This window comes from Synchiropus splendidus, chromosome 3, assembly GCF_027744825.2.
Source record: "Synchiropus splendidus isolate RoL2022-P1 chromosome 3, RoL_Sspl_1.0, whole genome shotgun sequence".
Lineage (NCBI taxonomy): Eukaryota > Metazoa > Chordata > Actinopteri > Syngnathiformes > Callionymidae > Synchiropus > Synchiropus splendidus.
In genome coordinates this window covers 23,647,380-23,662,837 of record NC_071336.1, presented here as the reverse complement: position 1 = coordinate 23,662,837, position 15,458 = coordinate 23,647,380, and the positions used below count along the sequence as shown (strand labels likewise).

The 15,458-nt window shown below is 43.9% G+C and overlaps 1 protein-coding gene across 1 annotated transcript; it reads left to right on the top strand.

Moving 5' to 3' along the window:
• The first annotated feature begins 3,537 nt into the window (after positions 1–3,537).
• c1ql3a (complement component 1, q subcomponent-like 3a) lies at positions 3,538–15,123 on the top strand. Its single transcript, XM_053859622.1, has 2 exons — positions 3,538–4,411; positions 13,201–15,123. Exons 1-2 carry the CDS (start codon positions 3,794–3,796, stop codon positions 13,378–13,380), a joined length of 798 nt encoding a protein of 265 aa, XP_053715597.1. The 5' UTR covers positions 3,538–3,793; the 3' UTR covers positions 13,381–15,123.
• The last annotated feature ends 335 nt before the right edge of the window (positions 15,124–15,458 follow it).

Sequence of the window (15,458 nt, the reverse complement as noted above, 5' to 3'; positions counted from 1 at the left end):
ATGTGTCAAATTGTGTTGTTTTTTTTTTTTGGCTCTAAATCTGGAGGACAAATATAGGACTCAGATTCAGGAGCCGGATGTTGTACATTACTCGTCCGTCTAAAGAGCTGTTGGGATCAGACTAGTTTTATCCAGGGACCTGGAGTGAAGTATGCCAGGAGTCTTTAAAGTAGTGATGGGTCAATGAGGTTTCATGACACAGTATCAAAGGGTTGAAGAGATTTCATGAAACAGTGTGCTGATTTTCAGAGGCCACCAGATGGCACTGTCTGCTGTAAACTGTTTGAACTTCAACAACTAATTCAGTGAAACTTCACATAATTTCCAAACCAAGAGCGCCATCTGGTGGCCTCTGAAAATGAGGACACTGTTTCGTCAACCCAGAAATTCTGTTTCATGAGACCTCATATACCCATCACTACTTTACAGCACAACGTCAATGTGACCCCACGTTCTTGCTGGAACAACCACACATTTAGTGATGGGTAGATCATGAAACAGTATCGTATCATCTACCCATCACTACACTTGACACCTAAAGCTAAGTAGGTTCCGGCACAGGGTGGCAGAATGAGCCAGACCCCAAAAGGTGGCACTGTCAAAGTGAAGATGCGGCTAAAGGCCCATTTATGCTCCCATCTGTACTGTACTGTACCTGTCTGTTTAAAACAATGTTACTGTCACGTGCTTCCACGCAGCTTTTGCCTTGGTATTGCTGTTTTCCAATATATCCACCAGGGGGAGCAGCCCAGAATCAAAAATGTATGACAAACAACAAACTCCAAAACCAACATGGCGACTGTGAAAGAAGTATTGATAATGTACCTCTTGCACAAAAGATGAAACGGAAGCAGCGTGGTAGAAGGTGGTCGGTGAGGCCGTTAAATTAATAGCAACTGGAGGGCGGAGAATTTCCACCATTGTTATGTCTTCTTCACGTCTCAATAGAGCTACATACTGGGTAGTAACAGCAACACTGCCACCCATAGTTTCTGGTGGTACTGCTCCGTTTGGTTCGTATCCGTAAGCTTTGTGGAAACATGCAGAAATAAGGACAAAATGAACGCAGAAGGCGGGTCCATACGTAACATTGAGCATAAATGTGCCCTCAACTGGGGGCCACATAAGGATTTTCAGAATCCTCCATCCAACCATCACTACATTACCCTCCGTAGAACTTCGCCTTTACAAAAAGGAGAGACTGTAGGACGCAAAGAAAGCAAAAGACCAAGGAGATGTCAGCAATGTGATGGAAGACAGACCAGCATCATCTCTGGGGACCTGGAACAGCTCGGCCTTTCACTGGTCGACCCAACTGTGTGAAACCTGTTGGTACAGAGACCTGATGACGACCACTCGCTGCTTTTAGAGAACGATCACATACCCGACATAACCGAGACATTTCATAGGAATTGTTGGGTCGGAAAGATGCTTAAAGTTAAACCTGAAAACCCCAAGAACGAAACCTAATTCATCACCTTACAGTGAGACCAGTGCAACACTGTGAGTGAGTGAGTCCAGTGGCCCTGGGCCTTTCCTTTCCTTCTATACACTACAAGTCGGAACAATTCATCACCGCCTCTGGTATTGACACGAGTGCCAATCCAATGATCCTGCGTTACCTTTGCAGCTCATTTTCAGGGACTCTCAATAAACGAGGGCCTAACAAAGCAGAGGGGACGATATTTAGTGGCATCAGCGTCAACACAAGACAAACGACTTTGTTTCGATTTGAGCTCGATCAATTCCAGTCGAGGATGAGCGGGTGCCTTGATGCAAAATAAAGATGCATTTATTACACTATACTGAAAAAGTATTCCAAGGTGTGTGTGGGGGGGGGAGAACCTTTTTTTTAATTCATTTTGAGAAAAAAGTTGAAAAACTTTTCAGGGTCAGCAGAATGGAACATTAATTTTGCTGAACTCCAGATCTATACCAAAAAAAAAAAAAAAAAAAGGAGGCCTTTTTTGGAAGTCTTCCCATTGCTAATTTCACTGGTGCATTTGTGTACCAATTGTTGGCGACAATCCTTGCGAAAAACTGGGAGATATAATAGTAACATGTAATAGTAAGCTGGGCATGAGTCGCTTTCGCACATAGCGCCTCCTGCTGAGTAGAAAAAAAAGGACAAGGCCTTAGGTGCAGAGGCGTGAGGCAAGAAGCTCGTCGGATTGTTGACCAGGTTTGATCCACCCGATGGAGCAGCAGAACCCAAACAATTCAAGGTCTACCTAACCCAAGAACACGGTCGCGTTTGTTGCCACATGACTTGCATCATGAGTATCAGTCGTCCTCTGCTAACTTCCTGACTGATGTCAGTAGAATAAGCACCCTGCTCCCATCCCGGCTGTGCTCAATAGGTGACAGTTAAATATGTGTCACAAGTTTCAGCAGGTTTCAAGGGTAGCAAGATTCCGCCATATTTACTGCCACCCTCATGCTGTCAATACGTGAGTCAAAGATGGCATCAGCCCGTGAGTACGTGCACGTTTCTCACATTGTAATCGGATTTTCTCATAAAGAAGATTACACCACTCATTGTCGTAAAGTCCTAAATTTGGACATTATAACACATTCATACGAGACATGAATAGAAAACAATGGTCACACTTAAGATTAGGGAACATATTTTAAAATAAACTGCTTATTCATATTAGCCTGTAATGAATCATACAAAAATGTCAATTTGCATACTGCACTCAGTTGACGATATGAAGAGACGGGCCGGGTGAGGGAGGCTGCAGAGTGGAGAGAGATTTTCTTCTTCAGATTAAAAACTAGGCTTTTATTGTCACCAATTCCGTAAATGTCCCCCTTCTTTTTTTTCTTTTTTGGAGGGGTAGGGGTGGGGTGCAACTTGAAATCAAAACACATTTAAGTACTGCTCAATATCTGACTGGATAAAAACCTGTGTTCCATTCGCAAAAAAGGCACCAAACAAGATGGCGGCGAGATTGCAAGGTGTAGCTCCGAAGTCCATCAACATGAAAAAATATACTTATAAGCAACAGTCCGGGACAGATGCCAAAACAAACCACCAGGAAGACGAGGTTCACTCCCAAGGCCAGGGGCTGGAAGTGAAGTCAAGCATCGAACTGGAATCAGGACGTGTCAGGGAAAGATCAGGAGGTCAATAAATCCAGGAAGAAAATCTTTCTTTGGAGGTTGAAGATCTCAGAACGGACGATGGACTCCTAAAATCCTGACCAGATTAAAATGTGTCTTGTGTTATGTTACTGGTGGAGGGACGTGATTTGGTGTTTGAGTGTTTTCATTTGCGTCTTTCTCTCCTTATATTCATTAAACACATCTAAAAAGAACCCCAAACTTTTCCTCAAGTTTTGCAGCAGTTGTCATGGAGTGGCATCAAAAAATCGAATTCTTCATTCTCACCAGATTCCACAGACAGATGCTGGCACTCTCTCCCTCTATCTCTGCCTCATCTCTCTCTCTCATCCCCCTCCCCTCATCTCTCTCTCTCTCCCTCCGTGTGATCCACGGTGAGTCCAGCTGCTCTTCACACACTTATCTCAGGACCTGTGGATCCAGCACGCGTGGGTTCCGACAGGACTGAAGTGGCTCTCAAAGATGCTGAGTCCAGGATTTTCAGACTGAAGTTCGCATCAGAAGTTAAAAAAAAAAAAAAAAAGTGGAGACCCAAAGAGGGGGTCAAAACTTTGCCAGGAGCGCAGCAGTTTCTCTCTCCAGTGTTTCCGCACCCGGCAGCAAGATTTCACCCAAAAGCAGGCAGCCGGACCGGCCGGCGCTGACGCGGCTGGTCAGCAGGCGGAGGATGGTAGCGGCGGGGGTCCTGGGGGTCGTGATGGTCCTGGTTCTGGTGATCCTCATCCCCGTCCTGGTCAGTTCGGCGGGGACCGCGGCGCACTACGAGATGCTCGGGACGTGCAGGATGGTCTGCGACCCGTACGGAACCAAATCACCGACCAGCACCGCGTCTTCAGAGCCGGTTCGGGAAAACAGCCTGGCGCAGTCTTTACCCACTTTCATTCAGGGACCGAAGGGAGAGCCTGGTCGTCCGGGGAAAATAGGTCCCAGGGGACCCCCGGGGGAGCCGGGGCCACCGGGGCCGCCGGGGCCACCGGGCGATAAGGGGGAGACGGGAAGACCCGGGTTACCGGGACCTCCGGGTCCGAACGCGGCGGGCGCGATCAGCGCGGCCACGTACAGCACCGTGCCAAAGATCGCCTTTTACGCGGGACTCAAGAAGCAACACGAGGGATATGAAGTGCTCAAGTTCGACGACGTGGTGACCAACCTGGGGAACCACTACGACCCCACCACCGGGAAGTTCACGTGTTCCATCCCCGGGATTTATTACTTCACTTACCATGTTCTGATGAGAGGAGGGGACGGAACCAGCATGTGGGCCGACCTGTGCAAGAACAATCAGGTAAAGCGCTCGTGCACCTAGATTCAGATTAACAACCGCTTCAGAGTTGGATTTGGGAATGACCCGTGACTGAAAAGCACTCTTCTTATACACATCCTCATATTTCTGATCATATTTGCGTCGCATTTTTGCCATCTGATAGCAACAAAAAGACAGAATCGTTGCTCTTGATATTACGATTTTCACTTCTTTATTACATATTAAACTATATTTTCAAACCCAAATCAAAAAGACAAACCCCTTTCTTGTGTTAAACAAATATAAAGTGACGTACTTGTACATGTTTCTCTCACTAAATGATTACATCCCATTTCTTCCACTTTCTTTTCCCAGTGTCCTCAAATTGGAACAATAATCCATCAATCAATAATTCATATTTTAGTACCTCTATTCTGTAATTGAAATTTGTTGAGGATACATTTTTTTTTGTAAAGATGAGCTACATTAATAATAAAAACTGTATTTTATTAACACTTTGTTGTTATGTTATTTCTTTTTTATGAATAAATCCTCCTCTAATTTCTCACACCAAATATCATTTTCATTCCACAGTCGCGATTGAAATGCTGAATTTCGTTGCACATTCATTATAATATTGATGACTTTGTCTGATGACTTCAATGGCTTGATAATTATTCCACAACGCTGTACGTTAAACTGTACTTCTTCTAATAATAATTCATATTTTAAAATTGTGAGTGAAAAAAACAAAACAGTTTCCCTCACTACAAGCATTCATATGTTTAATTTAATACTTGGACTGTGATCATTCATTGTTCTTTTAGCACTTATTCTTAGGTCCCATGTCCCAGCTACTCAGGTGAGCAGCGTTGATCAGGTCGCCAGGTGAATTGGAAAAAGTTTCCAGAATTGATTTAAGAAAGTTGTACTAAAGAAGTATCTTGAATATAAAGTCAGGTGACGTCAAGTGTCATGTGAGTTCATTCAAAATACTTCACTCGTGCCCACAATTGGTCTAATATACTATGAACGATTCGAACGTCGCCTCAGTTCAATCTGACATGAATCCTGAGTTGCTACTATCTGAAGGCATTCAGTTGCTTCACAAAAAATGTATGTGAAAGGTTCAAAATTCATCCTCAGCTGCTGTGAGGTCAAGCCTTCTTGTTTCCAAGAGCTCTTTAGCTAGTTCCTGGACTTGTCAAGAAAGATGTTGGTGCTAGGTTCTTATGTTGAGCATTCAACTCATTGTGGCTTGAGTCTAAATATTGGTTCATATTGAAAGTGCAGCCAGTTGAGCTGTTGAGCACTGGTGACCAGAAAGCTTTAAACTTAGCCTGTATTGACCGACCATCTTCCCTAGTCTCGCCTCTCCTCTTCATTTGTGTTTCATTCACCACGTCCCCGAACCTCACTGACTTTTCCCCTCCAACGTTCTTCGAACTCTAACATAGGAACTATAAGACTCCTGTGATAGAGTTCACATTTGATGGAGACCAGTAAGCATTGCTCGCACACTTTAGCCTTCAAATCACAACTCAAGATTGGATGTTTCTATGCGGAGTTTGTCAGTTGTCTGTTGATGTCTGGTATCCTCTCATAGTGTCGTTGTGTCTGTCTGTGATGGACTGGGTTTCTTGCCCCAAAAGCTTGTAGCAGAGGATTTAAATTTTCTTCTCAGTTGGCATGAAAATTGTCTTCTGGTTTTGTGTTAATTGGGAGACGGGTCTTCTAACATTTTCTTCAAGTAACAAGTTGTGTATGTGGACATTCTTGAGCAGACATGGGCAAAGTGCGGCCCTTGGCATGTATTTTTGTGTCCCTCAAGAAGTCAGAGTGGAACTGTAAAACTTGTAATGTTTATATTTGTTTTCTGTAAAAACAAAAGTAATAACTATAAAATCAATTTAAAAAAATGTTGGTTACATTTTGCTATAGTTCCTTTACCAAGACATTAACCTGGTATGTAGAAAATCTTGGAATGTATATTATATATACTGAGATAAGTGAGATTTTAAAAAATCATGTAATAGAAGCACCAAACCTTGTTTGATGTTTGTGTTATGCATTTTGCCTTAAATATACAATAAAGTAGTTCTAAATTTTAAATATTTGGCTCTCACACTGGTCGCAATACATCCTGTGGCCCCGTCTTTGTTGGTGACTAGGTCCATCGTGAATCTGATACCTTCCATTGTCACTGAAAAAGTTGTTAATAATGTTCATAGATGTGAACTGCTGATAAACTTTACTATATAATACCATATGCTTTGAAAGAGATTGATGAATGCTTGGATATCTGGGGAGCTTCTGGGCAAAGAATGGTACATTGCAGTGCGAGTTGAGAGAATCAGAATTACAGTGAAAAAGAGCCAGACTGCAGAGATGGAACCCATTGATGATAACAGAAAGTATTTACATTTGTTAAGCAGAGAGAGGTCATGCACTGTTATCTGGTGAAGTTGGTGGAGACATGAAGTGTCTTGAGGGAAGGGTGGAGTGGGAGATGGATTGACAGCTTAGTGTGGCATCTTTGGTCTTGCATTGTTGATGGATGATGGATGGTTAGCGGGACAGATGGATGGGTGGATGGATGGAGGAATGGAAGGGTGGATGAATGAATGCATGGATGGATGACTGGTTGGATGGATGGATGGAGAACAAAAGTAGGGGTGAGAGATGTTCTTGCAGGGGATGTTTTTTTTAGGATCAAACCTCTGGTGTCCTCGGTGTGAAAGCTTTACTGCACGGTTCAATGTTTTGGAGATGTCCAGGTGGTGGATGGATGGAAGAGAGGTGCTGGTGACTGTGAGCTCTCAGCTGTGGTCTGCTGTGACTGTTGCGGCGGACCACCACACACCTATGATGGACAGTGATGAAAGAGCAACTTAGACTTCTGCAGGTCTGAAGAAGACTCCTCGAAGGAAGCTCTGTGTCAAACTCATATTGTCGCACAGCAAACCTTCGAGAGTCCATTCTGCTAAGCCAAGTCAGAAGCAGCGCGGACTGCAGCAGCACATGGCGGTAATAACCAGTCCTCTGCCGTCTGCCGTGTCATGCGTCCTGCTCCCTCTGGCGATCAGCCTGTCAGCCGCAGATTTAATCCACGGGGGAAAACCAGTGTTGCAGCGCCGCTCCAGCAAGCACATCCCAGCTCCTGTCAGCCGCCGCCACTGATGCTCCCTCACACCGCTCCAGACACAGAAAGCATCTACGGGATTAAACCCATGGAGCTGCGCGCCATGACAAATCAGATGCTAAAGGAAATGTTACCATGACTTAAGTTTTTTACAGAGCTCACCAGGGAAACAAGCAGTCGTGTGGCGGTGCAACAGATTATGACGTGATCTCCTGGATTAAACATCTCAAGAATGCAAGGGCTAAATCCCCTAAGTTTGTTGTTGTACCCACCGGTTCCTCTGTCTTGGACGGTCACAACTATCAGCCTGGATTTGTTTGTGCAACTTGATAAGGAAAAAAAAAAGTGAAAATCCAGTTTTAAAAAAAGGACTTCGCAGCCGCGACTGATCCTGTCTTGGTCCCAGGAGATTTGACTATGTTTGGAATGACGCCCCTGTTGGGAATGAAGTGCTGCTTTAAATAGAAAGTTCAATTATCCCTGGGTCTGGTCCAGTATACGACTGGAGCAGGAGCTTCGGCAGTTATAAAAAGTCAGGGGCAAAGACAAAGCCAAACAACAAGGCAAAGCTCTATAAATCATGTTTGATCCATGCGCCCAGCCCCATCTGTAATCCTGAGTTCTGAAAGGAAAAGCTGGTCCACACCAGGGATGACTGCTTTATGTTTTCACAATGCACTCACCAAATATACGTTTATAAACATATTATTACTAATGCAAAAAAAATAAATCATATTTGTCGACTGAGACAGCAAAGATACTTGTATTTTAAACGCCCTTCTGTGTGTTCTTGGTGAGCACTGGACCCCGACAGAAGTTTTAAACATTCAAATGGAACCCTTGACACCATGACTGGGCTGCTGCAGCATCAGTTATGTGTGGACGAGGGCCTCAAGGGGCCCTGAGTGAGTATTGATTTTCCTCAGTAATTGAAAATCCCATCCGCAAAGAGTAGCTTTGCATCAAAATAAAATGTTATATGTTTGCATTTACAAAGATATAGTAAGTCATAATTTACAAAATGGTGGCTCAAGAAGGTATCTTTTGCACAGTAAGAGCGACGAGGACAAAAAGAATGGCGGATACCACTGATGGCCTGATGAGGCGTCATGAAACAGAGTATTCATTTTCAGTGCTCCCTGGGTTTAAAAATTTTCTGAGCTTTCATTGAAATTGTTGTTGAAATGTGACAGATATTAGAGCGCCATCTGTCCTAGTGAACCGTAGTGAAGGGTTAGTGAGGTTTCATGAAACAGTGTCCTGATTTTCAGAGGCCACCAGATGGCACTGTCTGCTGTAAAAGGTTTGGACTTCAGCAACTATTTCAATGGAACCTCTCACCACTTCTAAACCAAGAGCGCCATCTAGTGACCTCTGAAAATTAGGACACTGTTTCATTAAACCTGCATCACTGTTTCGTGATGCCTCATCCACCCAGCACTAGTTCCAACTGATCTAAAGTGAAAAAGAGGAGACCATCATCCTTGGCAATAAAACAAAGATATTTACTGCTGTGTTACAAACTGTGTGTAACTTGAAACCACACGACTGAGACTGGCTTGAGGGGCGCTGAGTTTACGTCCCGAGATGTTTCCGTCCTTCCTCAGTTCATTCTTCTTACGGACAACATACTATTGTTCATTCATTACATCTGTGAAACAGTCCGGGGTGCAGTGGGTCTGGTACAAAACCAACCCTCCAAAACTTAACTCAGTGAGCTGTTGTAGCAAGGTCTTGAAAGAAAACAAAAAAACCCTTCCACATGTGCACCTTTTAATCTCAGATGAATGAGATTTCCTATTTACTACTAATGGTTATTTTTCAGATGCTAAAAGGTGTATCTAATTATACAGAGAAAGTATTTAAGGGAGTATTTCTAGTTTTGTGTTCTAACAGTTTGAAGAGTTTGCTGCTGCTGTGTGGGACTGGTAGCCAGACAGTTGGATGCTAAACAATAGATCGTCCTGCTTTGTTTTTGAGAGATGATTTTGGTACCATCGAATGTGTTCATCGGATATTGAACCTACTGTGTATGGCTCAACAGAGAATAAGTGTGGATGGATGATTGAACTAAACTCAACCTGACAGAGCAAGTTGGCTGTGTCCCATTTCTCACCCCAAAACTCGGTTTTGCGTGTAAATGTAGTGTGTCACAATACTCCTAAGACCGAGGGCACTCGCCGGTCAACACTTGAAATGATCCCTTCAAGCCGAGGTACTTTATTTAAAAACAATGTTGGAGAGGACAACAGGGACATCTTCGTAACTGGGACTACTCTTCCGTTTGTTTACTTTCTCTCATATCACGCGTTAGCGACCCAAATGGTCTACGGTGTTCAACAACATGAACAATACAACATGTACACTGCCTGGCCAAAAAAAAGGGTCATACACTCTAATATTTCGTTGGATCGCCTTTAGCTTTGATTACAGCATGCATTCGCTGTGGCATTGTTTTGATAAGCTTCTGCAATGTCACAAGATTTATTTCCATCCAGTGTTGCATGAATTTTTCACCCAGATCTTGCATTGATGATGGTAGAGTCTGACCACTGCGCAAAGCCTTCTCCAGCACATCCTAAAGATTCTCTATGGGGTTCAGGTCTGGACTCTGTGGTGGCCAATCCATGTGTGAAAATGATGTCTCATGCTCCCTGAACCAGTCTTTCACAATTTGAGCCCGATGAATCCTGGCATTTTCATCTTGGAATACGCCGAGCCATCAGGTGCCAATCCGTTGATGGAATAATCTGGTCATTCAGTATATTCAGGTGGTCAGCTGACCTCATTCTTTGAGCACATCATGTTGCTGAACCTAGACCTGAGGGGCACTTCTTAGTGGAGGCCACTCAAAACCAAGTGCTCGTGTTAGGGTGAGAAATGGGACACAGCCCTAGCCCTGAGACCAACTTTGAGTGTCACAGAAGACTGGAGGAGTCCAGGTTCCTCCACATGAAGATCCCTGTCAGCCGTGGTTTCTGTCTGCGCTCACGCACAGGAGGGAGGCAGACAGGTTGTGATCCAGCTGACCAGGTCTAGACTGAGGCGACAAGCTTTCTTGTAAAGGTCCAGGTCAGACATCACTCTCTCACGCAGGACCCTCTCCGTCACTCACATGTTCCAGCGAGACAGAGGGAGACGATACCAGACACTACAGGGAAACCAGTTATTGGCGTCTGGTCAAGATCGAATGACTGTGTATAAATAGATGTTTTACTTTTCTGGTCGCATTTGGGTTTTTTTTTTTCGTAGTTTCAATAGTAAAGACATGGAAAGTATTGTGGTTTTGAGGCTAGTGGAGTCATAGAATTTATAGTTGTGTATATCATCTGTTGTGCTCAAATACGAGTGTGTAACCTTTTGTTTTATTGAACATCCCAGTCAGTTTTTGGCAGTTCATTTCCAACATGTGTCTATTAGATGGCCTTTATTCGTCCCACACTGTCCGTCTGTTTATTAGTGATGGGTAGATGAGGCATCATGAAGCAGTATTGCAGCACTCTTATTTAGATGCGAGGCTTCATTGAATTAGTTGTTCCAGTCCAAACATTTTACAGCAGACAGCGACATCTAGTGGCCTCTGAAAATCAGGACACTGTTTCATGAAAACTCATCAACCCTTCAATACTGTATCATGAAACATCTATCTACCTATTGTAATATTTTCAATATTTCATTCATTATTATTTCATATTTTTCGGGATTTTGCTGAACAATTCCATACAGGATATAAATCCATCACAAAACATTTGTCATGATCCAACATCATTTCCTTTGGACAAACCCTATTCCCAGAAGAAGGGAACAAATTCAATTCATACGTTTCTCCCAATTAAGTCTCGACAGACTGACCGACGCTGCACCGACAAATAGCAAAAAAAAAAAAAAAAAGTAGAAGCAGGGATCACTTTGTGGACCTTTCATTGCCACAGACCTCCTGGAGACCTGGATATTTTATTACACAAGCTTCTAAAGTCAGTTTTAAGAAGCAGAAAATTCTGTTTTATTTATAGTTGATGTCAAAGATGGCGTCATTCTGTCCGTCCATCTGATCAGACTCAACATATGAATTCGGACATAAGCAGAAGACATGAGTCTGAGGTGCTAGTGCCTAAACGCTGCCGTGTAACGATAGTAATTCAGTCGACAAGTCAATTACCAAATCTTGGGTATTGTAACAGTCCCCTTGAGCCCCAGATGTTTCAGATGTTTTATATCGTTCATCATCTTTGTGTTGTTAACTCGGGGTCATGGCGAGTATATGAAGTGGCTGTTAGAGGACACAACTAAATGGAAATGGTTAGTGCTGACCTCTGTCGGCATGTCCCAGCAGGGGTTGCTACAGCGCCTCCTGCCTCTTAAACAATCTTCACCTTCCTCCCATGTCACACCTCTCCTATTCATACCCTTATTTATAGCATCCATAAACCTCAATGATTGACTTCCTCTTGTCTGGTCTCCAGGGTTGTTGGTTCAACTCTGCCTCCGAACATGATTCCTTTTGTGTCTCGAGCACCGGCATCTTTTAAGAAGAAGTTACAGCAGAAGATAGGATGCTCAGCACGAGCGCGAGTTTGAAATTCAGTGATCAAACTGCCTGCTTAACCGACAGCAGGGTCTGAAGGGAAGAATATACCCTGGTGACAAACAGCACCATAGCTTTATTTGTTTCTTTGCAATATTGTGGGGTAGCAAAATAGCTGTTTTTGCAATTTGAGTGAATTTGGCTTCAACTTCTTTTTATGGGTGTTTGTGTGAGGGAAAACTTGGCCGACCACATCGCTCCTGTAATGCGGCATCTTTCCACTCTACACGGTACAATGAGTCAGAGACACGATGAGAGCGGGGGGCAATAGGAGGTCAATTGCTGATCTGAACCGCAGTCGGTAAAGTAATAATCTTGGTGAGCAGTAAAGCTATATATTTGGGAAAGTGTTTGAGGAAGAGGCCTATTTTCATCCTGTGTTCCTGTGATCCTGCGCTCCACTGGTGGCTGACGCCATCAGAGATTATTTGGTCACATTTTGCCATCGGATAAAATTTTAAAAAATCAATTTGAGACTTATTACTTTGTTTTTAATGTTACATAAGTCTATCTGTGTTTCTCAGGACTGAACCGGCAAGAAGAAGTGCAGGGTTATCTGAATTATTTTATTTCCAAATTGTCCACACAAATTCAATGGTTGCAGTATCCAAGGGAACAGGTTTCATCAACCATACAATACTGTTTCATGAAACCTCATCTACCCATCACTTATCATGCCTTCTGAACGGGAGGAGGCTCCGGGGCTGGAACTGGTCATGTGAATGAGACCGGTCTGGTCATGTGAATGAGACCGCCACTCACAATCCTACGGACCTCATGTTTTTGTTTACCACATTCATTGTCCTCACTGGTTGCTTGTTCAAATTGTCCACTATTCTTTCTAATACAAATGTTTATTCAACTGTTGCAGTGCATTATGGAATGATATGTGTTATTTGACATGGAATGTGTGCCTATAATATCATGGGTCAGCTGTTGCCTCAGGCCTTGTTTTGATCTGTTTCAGTAAGTTAAGTTGCTCCGGTGATGTTCCCCTGCCATCTAGTGGTCTGTACGAATGCTGACACTGCTTCATGAAGCCTCATCACGGCAGCTAAATCCAACTTTTTAGCTGGTGTTGTAACGCGTGTGTTGCTGCCGCAGGTACGGGCCAGCGCCATCGCCCAGGACGCGGATCAGAACTACGACTACGCCAGCAACAGCGCCGTGTTGCACCTGGAGCCCGGAGATGAGATCTACATCAAACTAGACGGAGGCAAGGCTCACGGAGGGAACAACAACAAGTACAGCACCTTCTCCGGATTCATCATCTATGCCGACTAAGGAAGCTCTCTCAGCCTTCTCCCGTCTGTTAAATATAACCTGCATTTGAAACGGACTCTTGCCCTCAAGTTATGATAAACATTCTGGCTGCTAATGTATTTGGGAATGTTCGATAATAAAATACAATCCTGACTCGTGTTGATAAATGTTGAACCACATTATTAGAATGAATCAGAAATTGGTCATTTGGTATGATGCTGTGTGAGAAGGAGCCCATTGTTTATGTTTACATAGATATCATACAGTGATCTGGTTCTGAAGGCGATATTCCCAAAAACCTTATCACAAAATATGAATTCGAAGCCCAAACTGTAAAATAGTGGAAAGAAAGTGGAAGCATGATGTCAGCAGGTTAGGCAGAAGGAGCTCCCGTGGAGGTGGGTTGTGAGTTTATATATATATTCATCATGAACCAGCTTTCAAATCTACTGGTTGAATCTGAACTCAGTTGGAAATCCAGGCTCATCATGTTGTGTAGGGAAAGAGATAAGATGCATCATTGAATGGGGTGGATGTGGGAGGAGCACAGCTTCTGTAGTCGCAATACGTCATATGTCGTCTCAAGCTTAGCTAGTGGAAATTAAGGCCAGCCGGGGGAGATGCAAAAACTTCACAATGGAACAGAGTCAGTGTCGACAAAACGCTGGGGAAACTGGGGTGGAGGTGGGTTGCCTGTCCATCTTACCTATCTGCTTCAGTTGCTGTTGATGGCTCTAACAGACTATGCATCAATGGTGTCATCTTGGAACGAGTCAGACGTGAGGGGGCACGTGTCCAGCTCATTGAGTCAAGCTTGTGTCTCCATATTTTTCCAACTTCAGTTTCTGCTTCCAAAGACAAATGGAATGCACCATTTGTTTCTCTACTATAGTAACCATAGCAACGTCCCTCCACGTATTAACCCCTCATTTATTGAACCATCTGCTTGTTGGATGACGGTGCAGGTCATGGACTCGGCAGACTGAGTCGGGTGGTCCTCTCCCCAGTATGAGCATAACTAACTCTCCCTGCAAAATCCGACAACAACAAAAAATCCCCACATTTCAAGGCCCATTTAAAACTATTCAAGAAAATGTAGGTTTTCCAAACATTAATAGCTGCGTGATGAACCAACACCAAAGCTTTTAATTTACTCCTTCAAAGATGTTTGTGCAACCTCTGTCATTATTAGTCGAATGGACAAACTGGTCCACAACCGGCTGCAGTGGGTCCAGGTTTTTGCGCCAACCAATCGGGAACCTTCACATACTTACCAATAATTTCATGGTCGGTCTGGTGTTGCTTGTTTCATGGGTTAAACCGCGTGTCCTTGATCAGTTGGAACAAAAACCCAGCCCCCGACCCAGCTGTGTGAGGACCGGTCTGCCCACTCCTGGACTACAAACTCTTGCACGGGAAGGAAGTGGACGCCGGCTGGACACTATGCAGCAGTGGAGAACAATAGATGTACAGTATCATGTATCTGTCTTACTGGACTTGTGTGTAAATAATGTAGTGATACAAACTGTTCTTATTTTTTGCGTATGACATGTATAGAATGCTAAATGAGCACACAGGAAGTTTTTGTTTTTTTGACACATTTAATCAGTAATCACTGACTGTATTGGAGTTACCTATTTACCATGTATTGGTGCGACAGGCACATGTCTGATGGTGTCAGGTGTGTGGAGTATTATAAAGACTTGACCCTGTTGTCTTACAGCAGTCACCTGTGTACTGTTACCTCAATAACGTCTCCATTAAATGGACAGAGATCAGTCGGCCGTTGTGGACAGTTCTTTCTGTATCACGGCAAGGCAAAAGTGTTACGTTCCGGCAGAGTGGTTGGAGCTTCCTCGGGGGGTTCCTTCCATCAGCCACCCACCCCCCCATGACCACTTCAGACAGGCGGGACACACTGATTCCACACCGGGCCTTAATTAGCGAGCTTTATCATGTATACAGTGGTACCGCAGAACATGAGCAGAATTTCTTCTGAAAAGACTTACTGCGGTGATTATGTGGAGGTCAGCCCGACACTCACCTACCCTGCTGGCGGAAAGTGGGAAGAGAGAGTGTGAGCGGGAGTCACCCTTCTG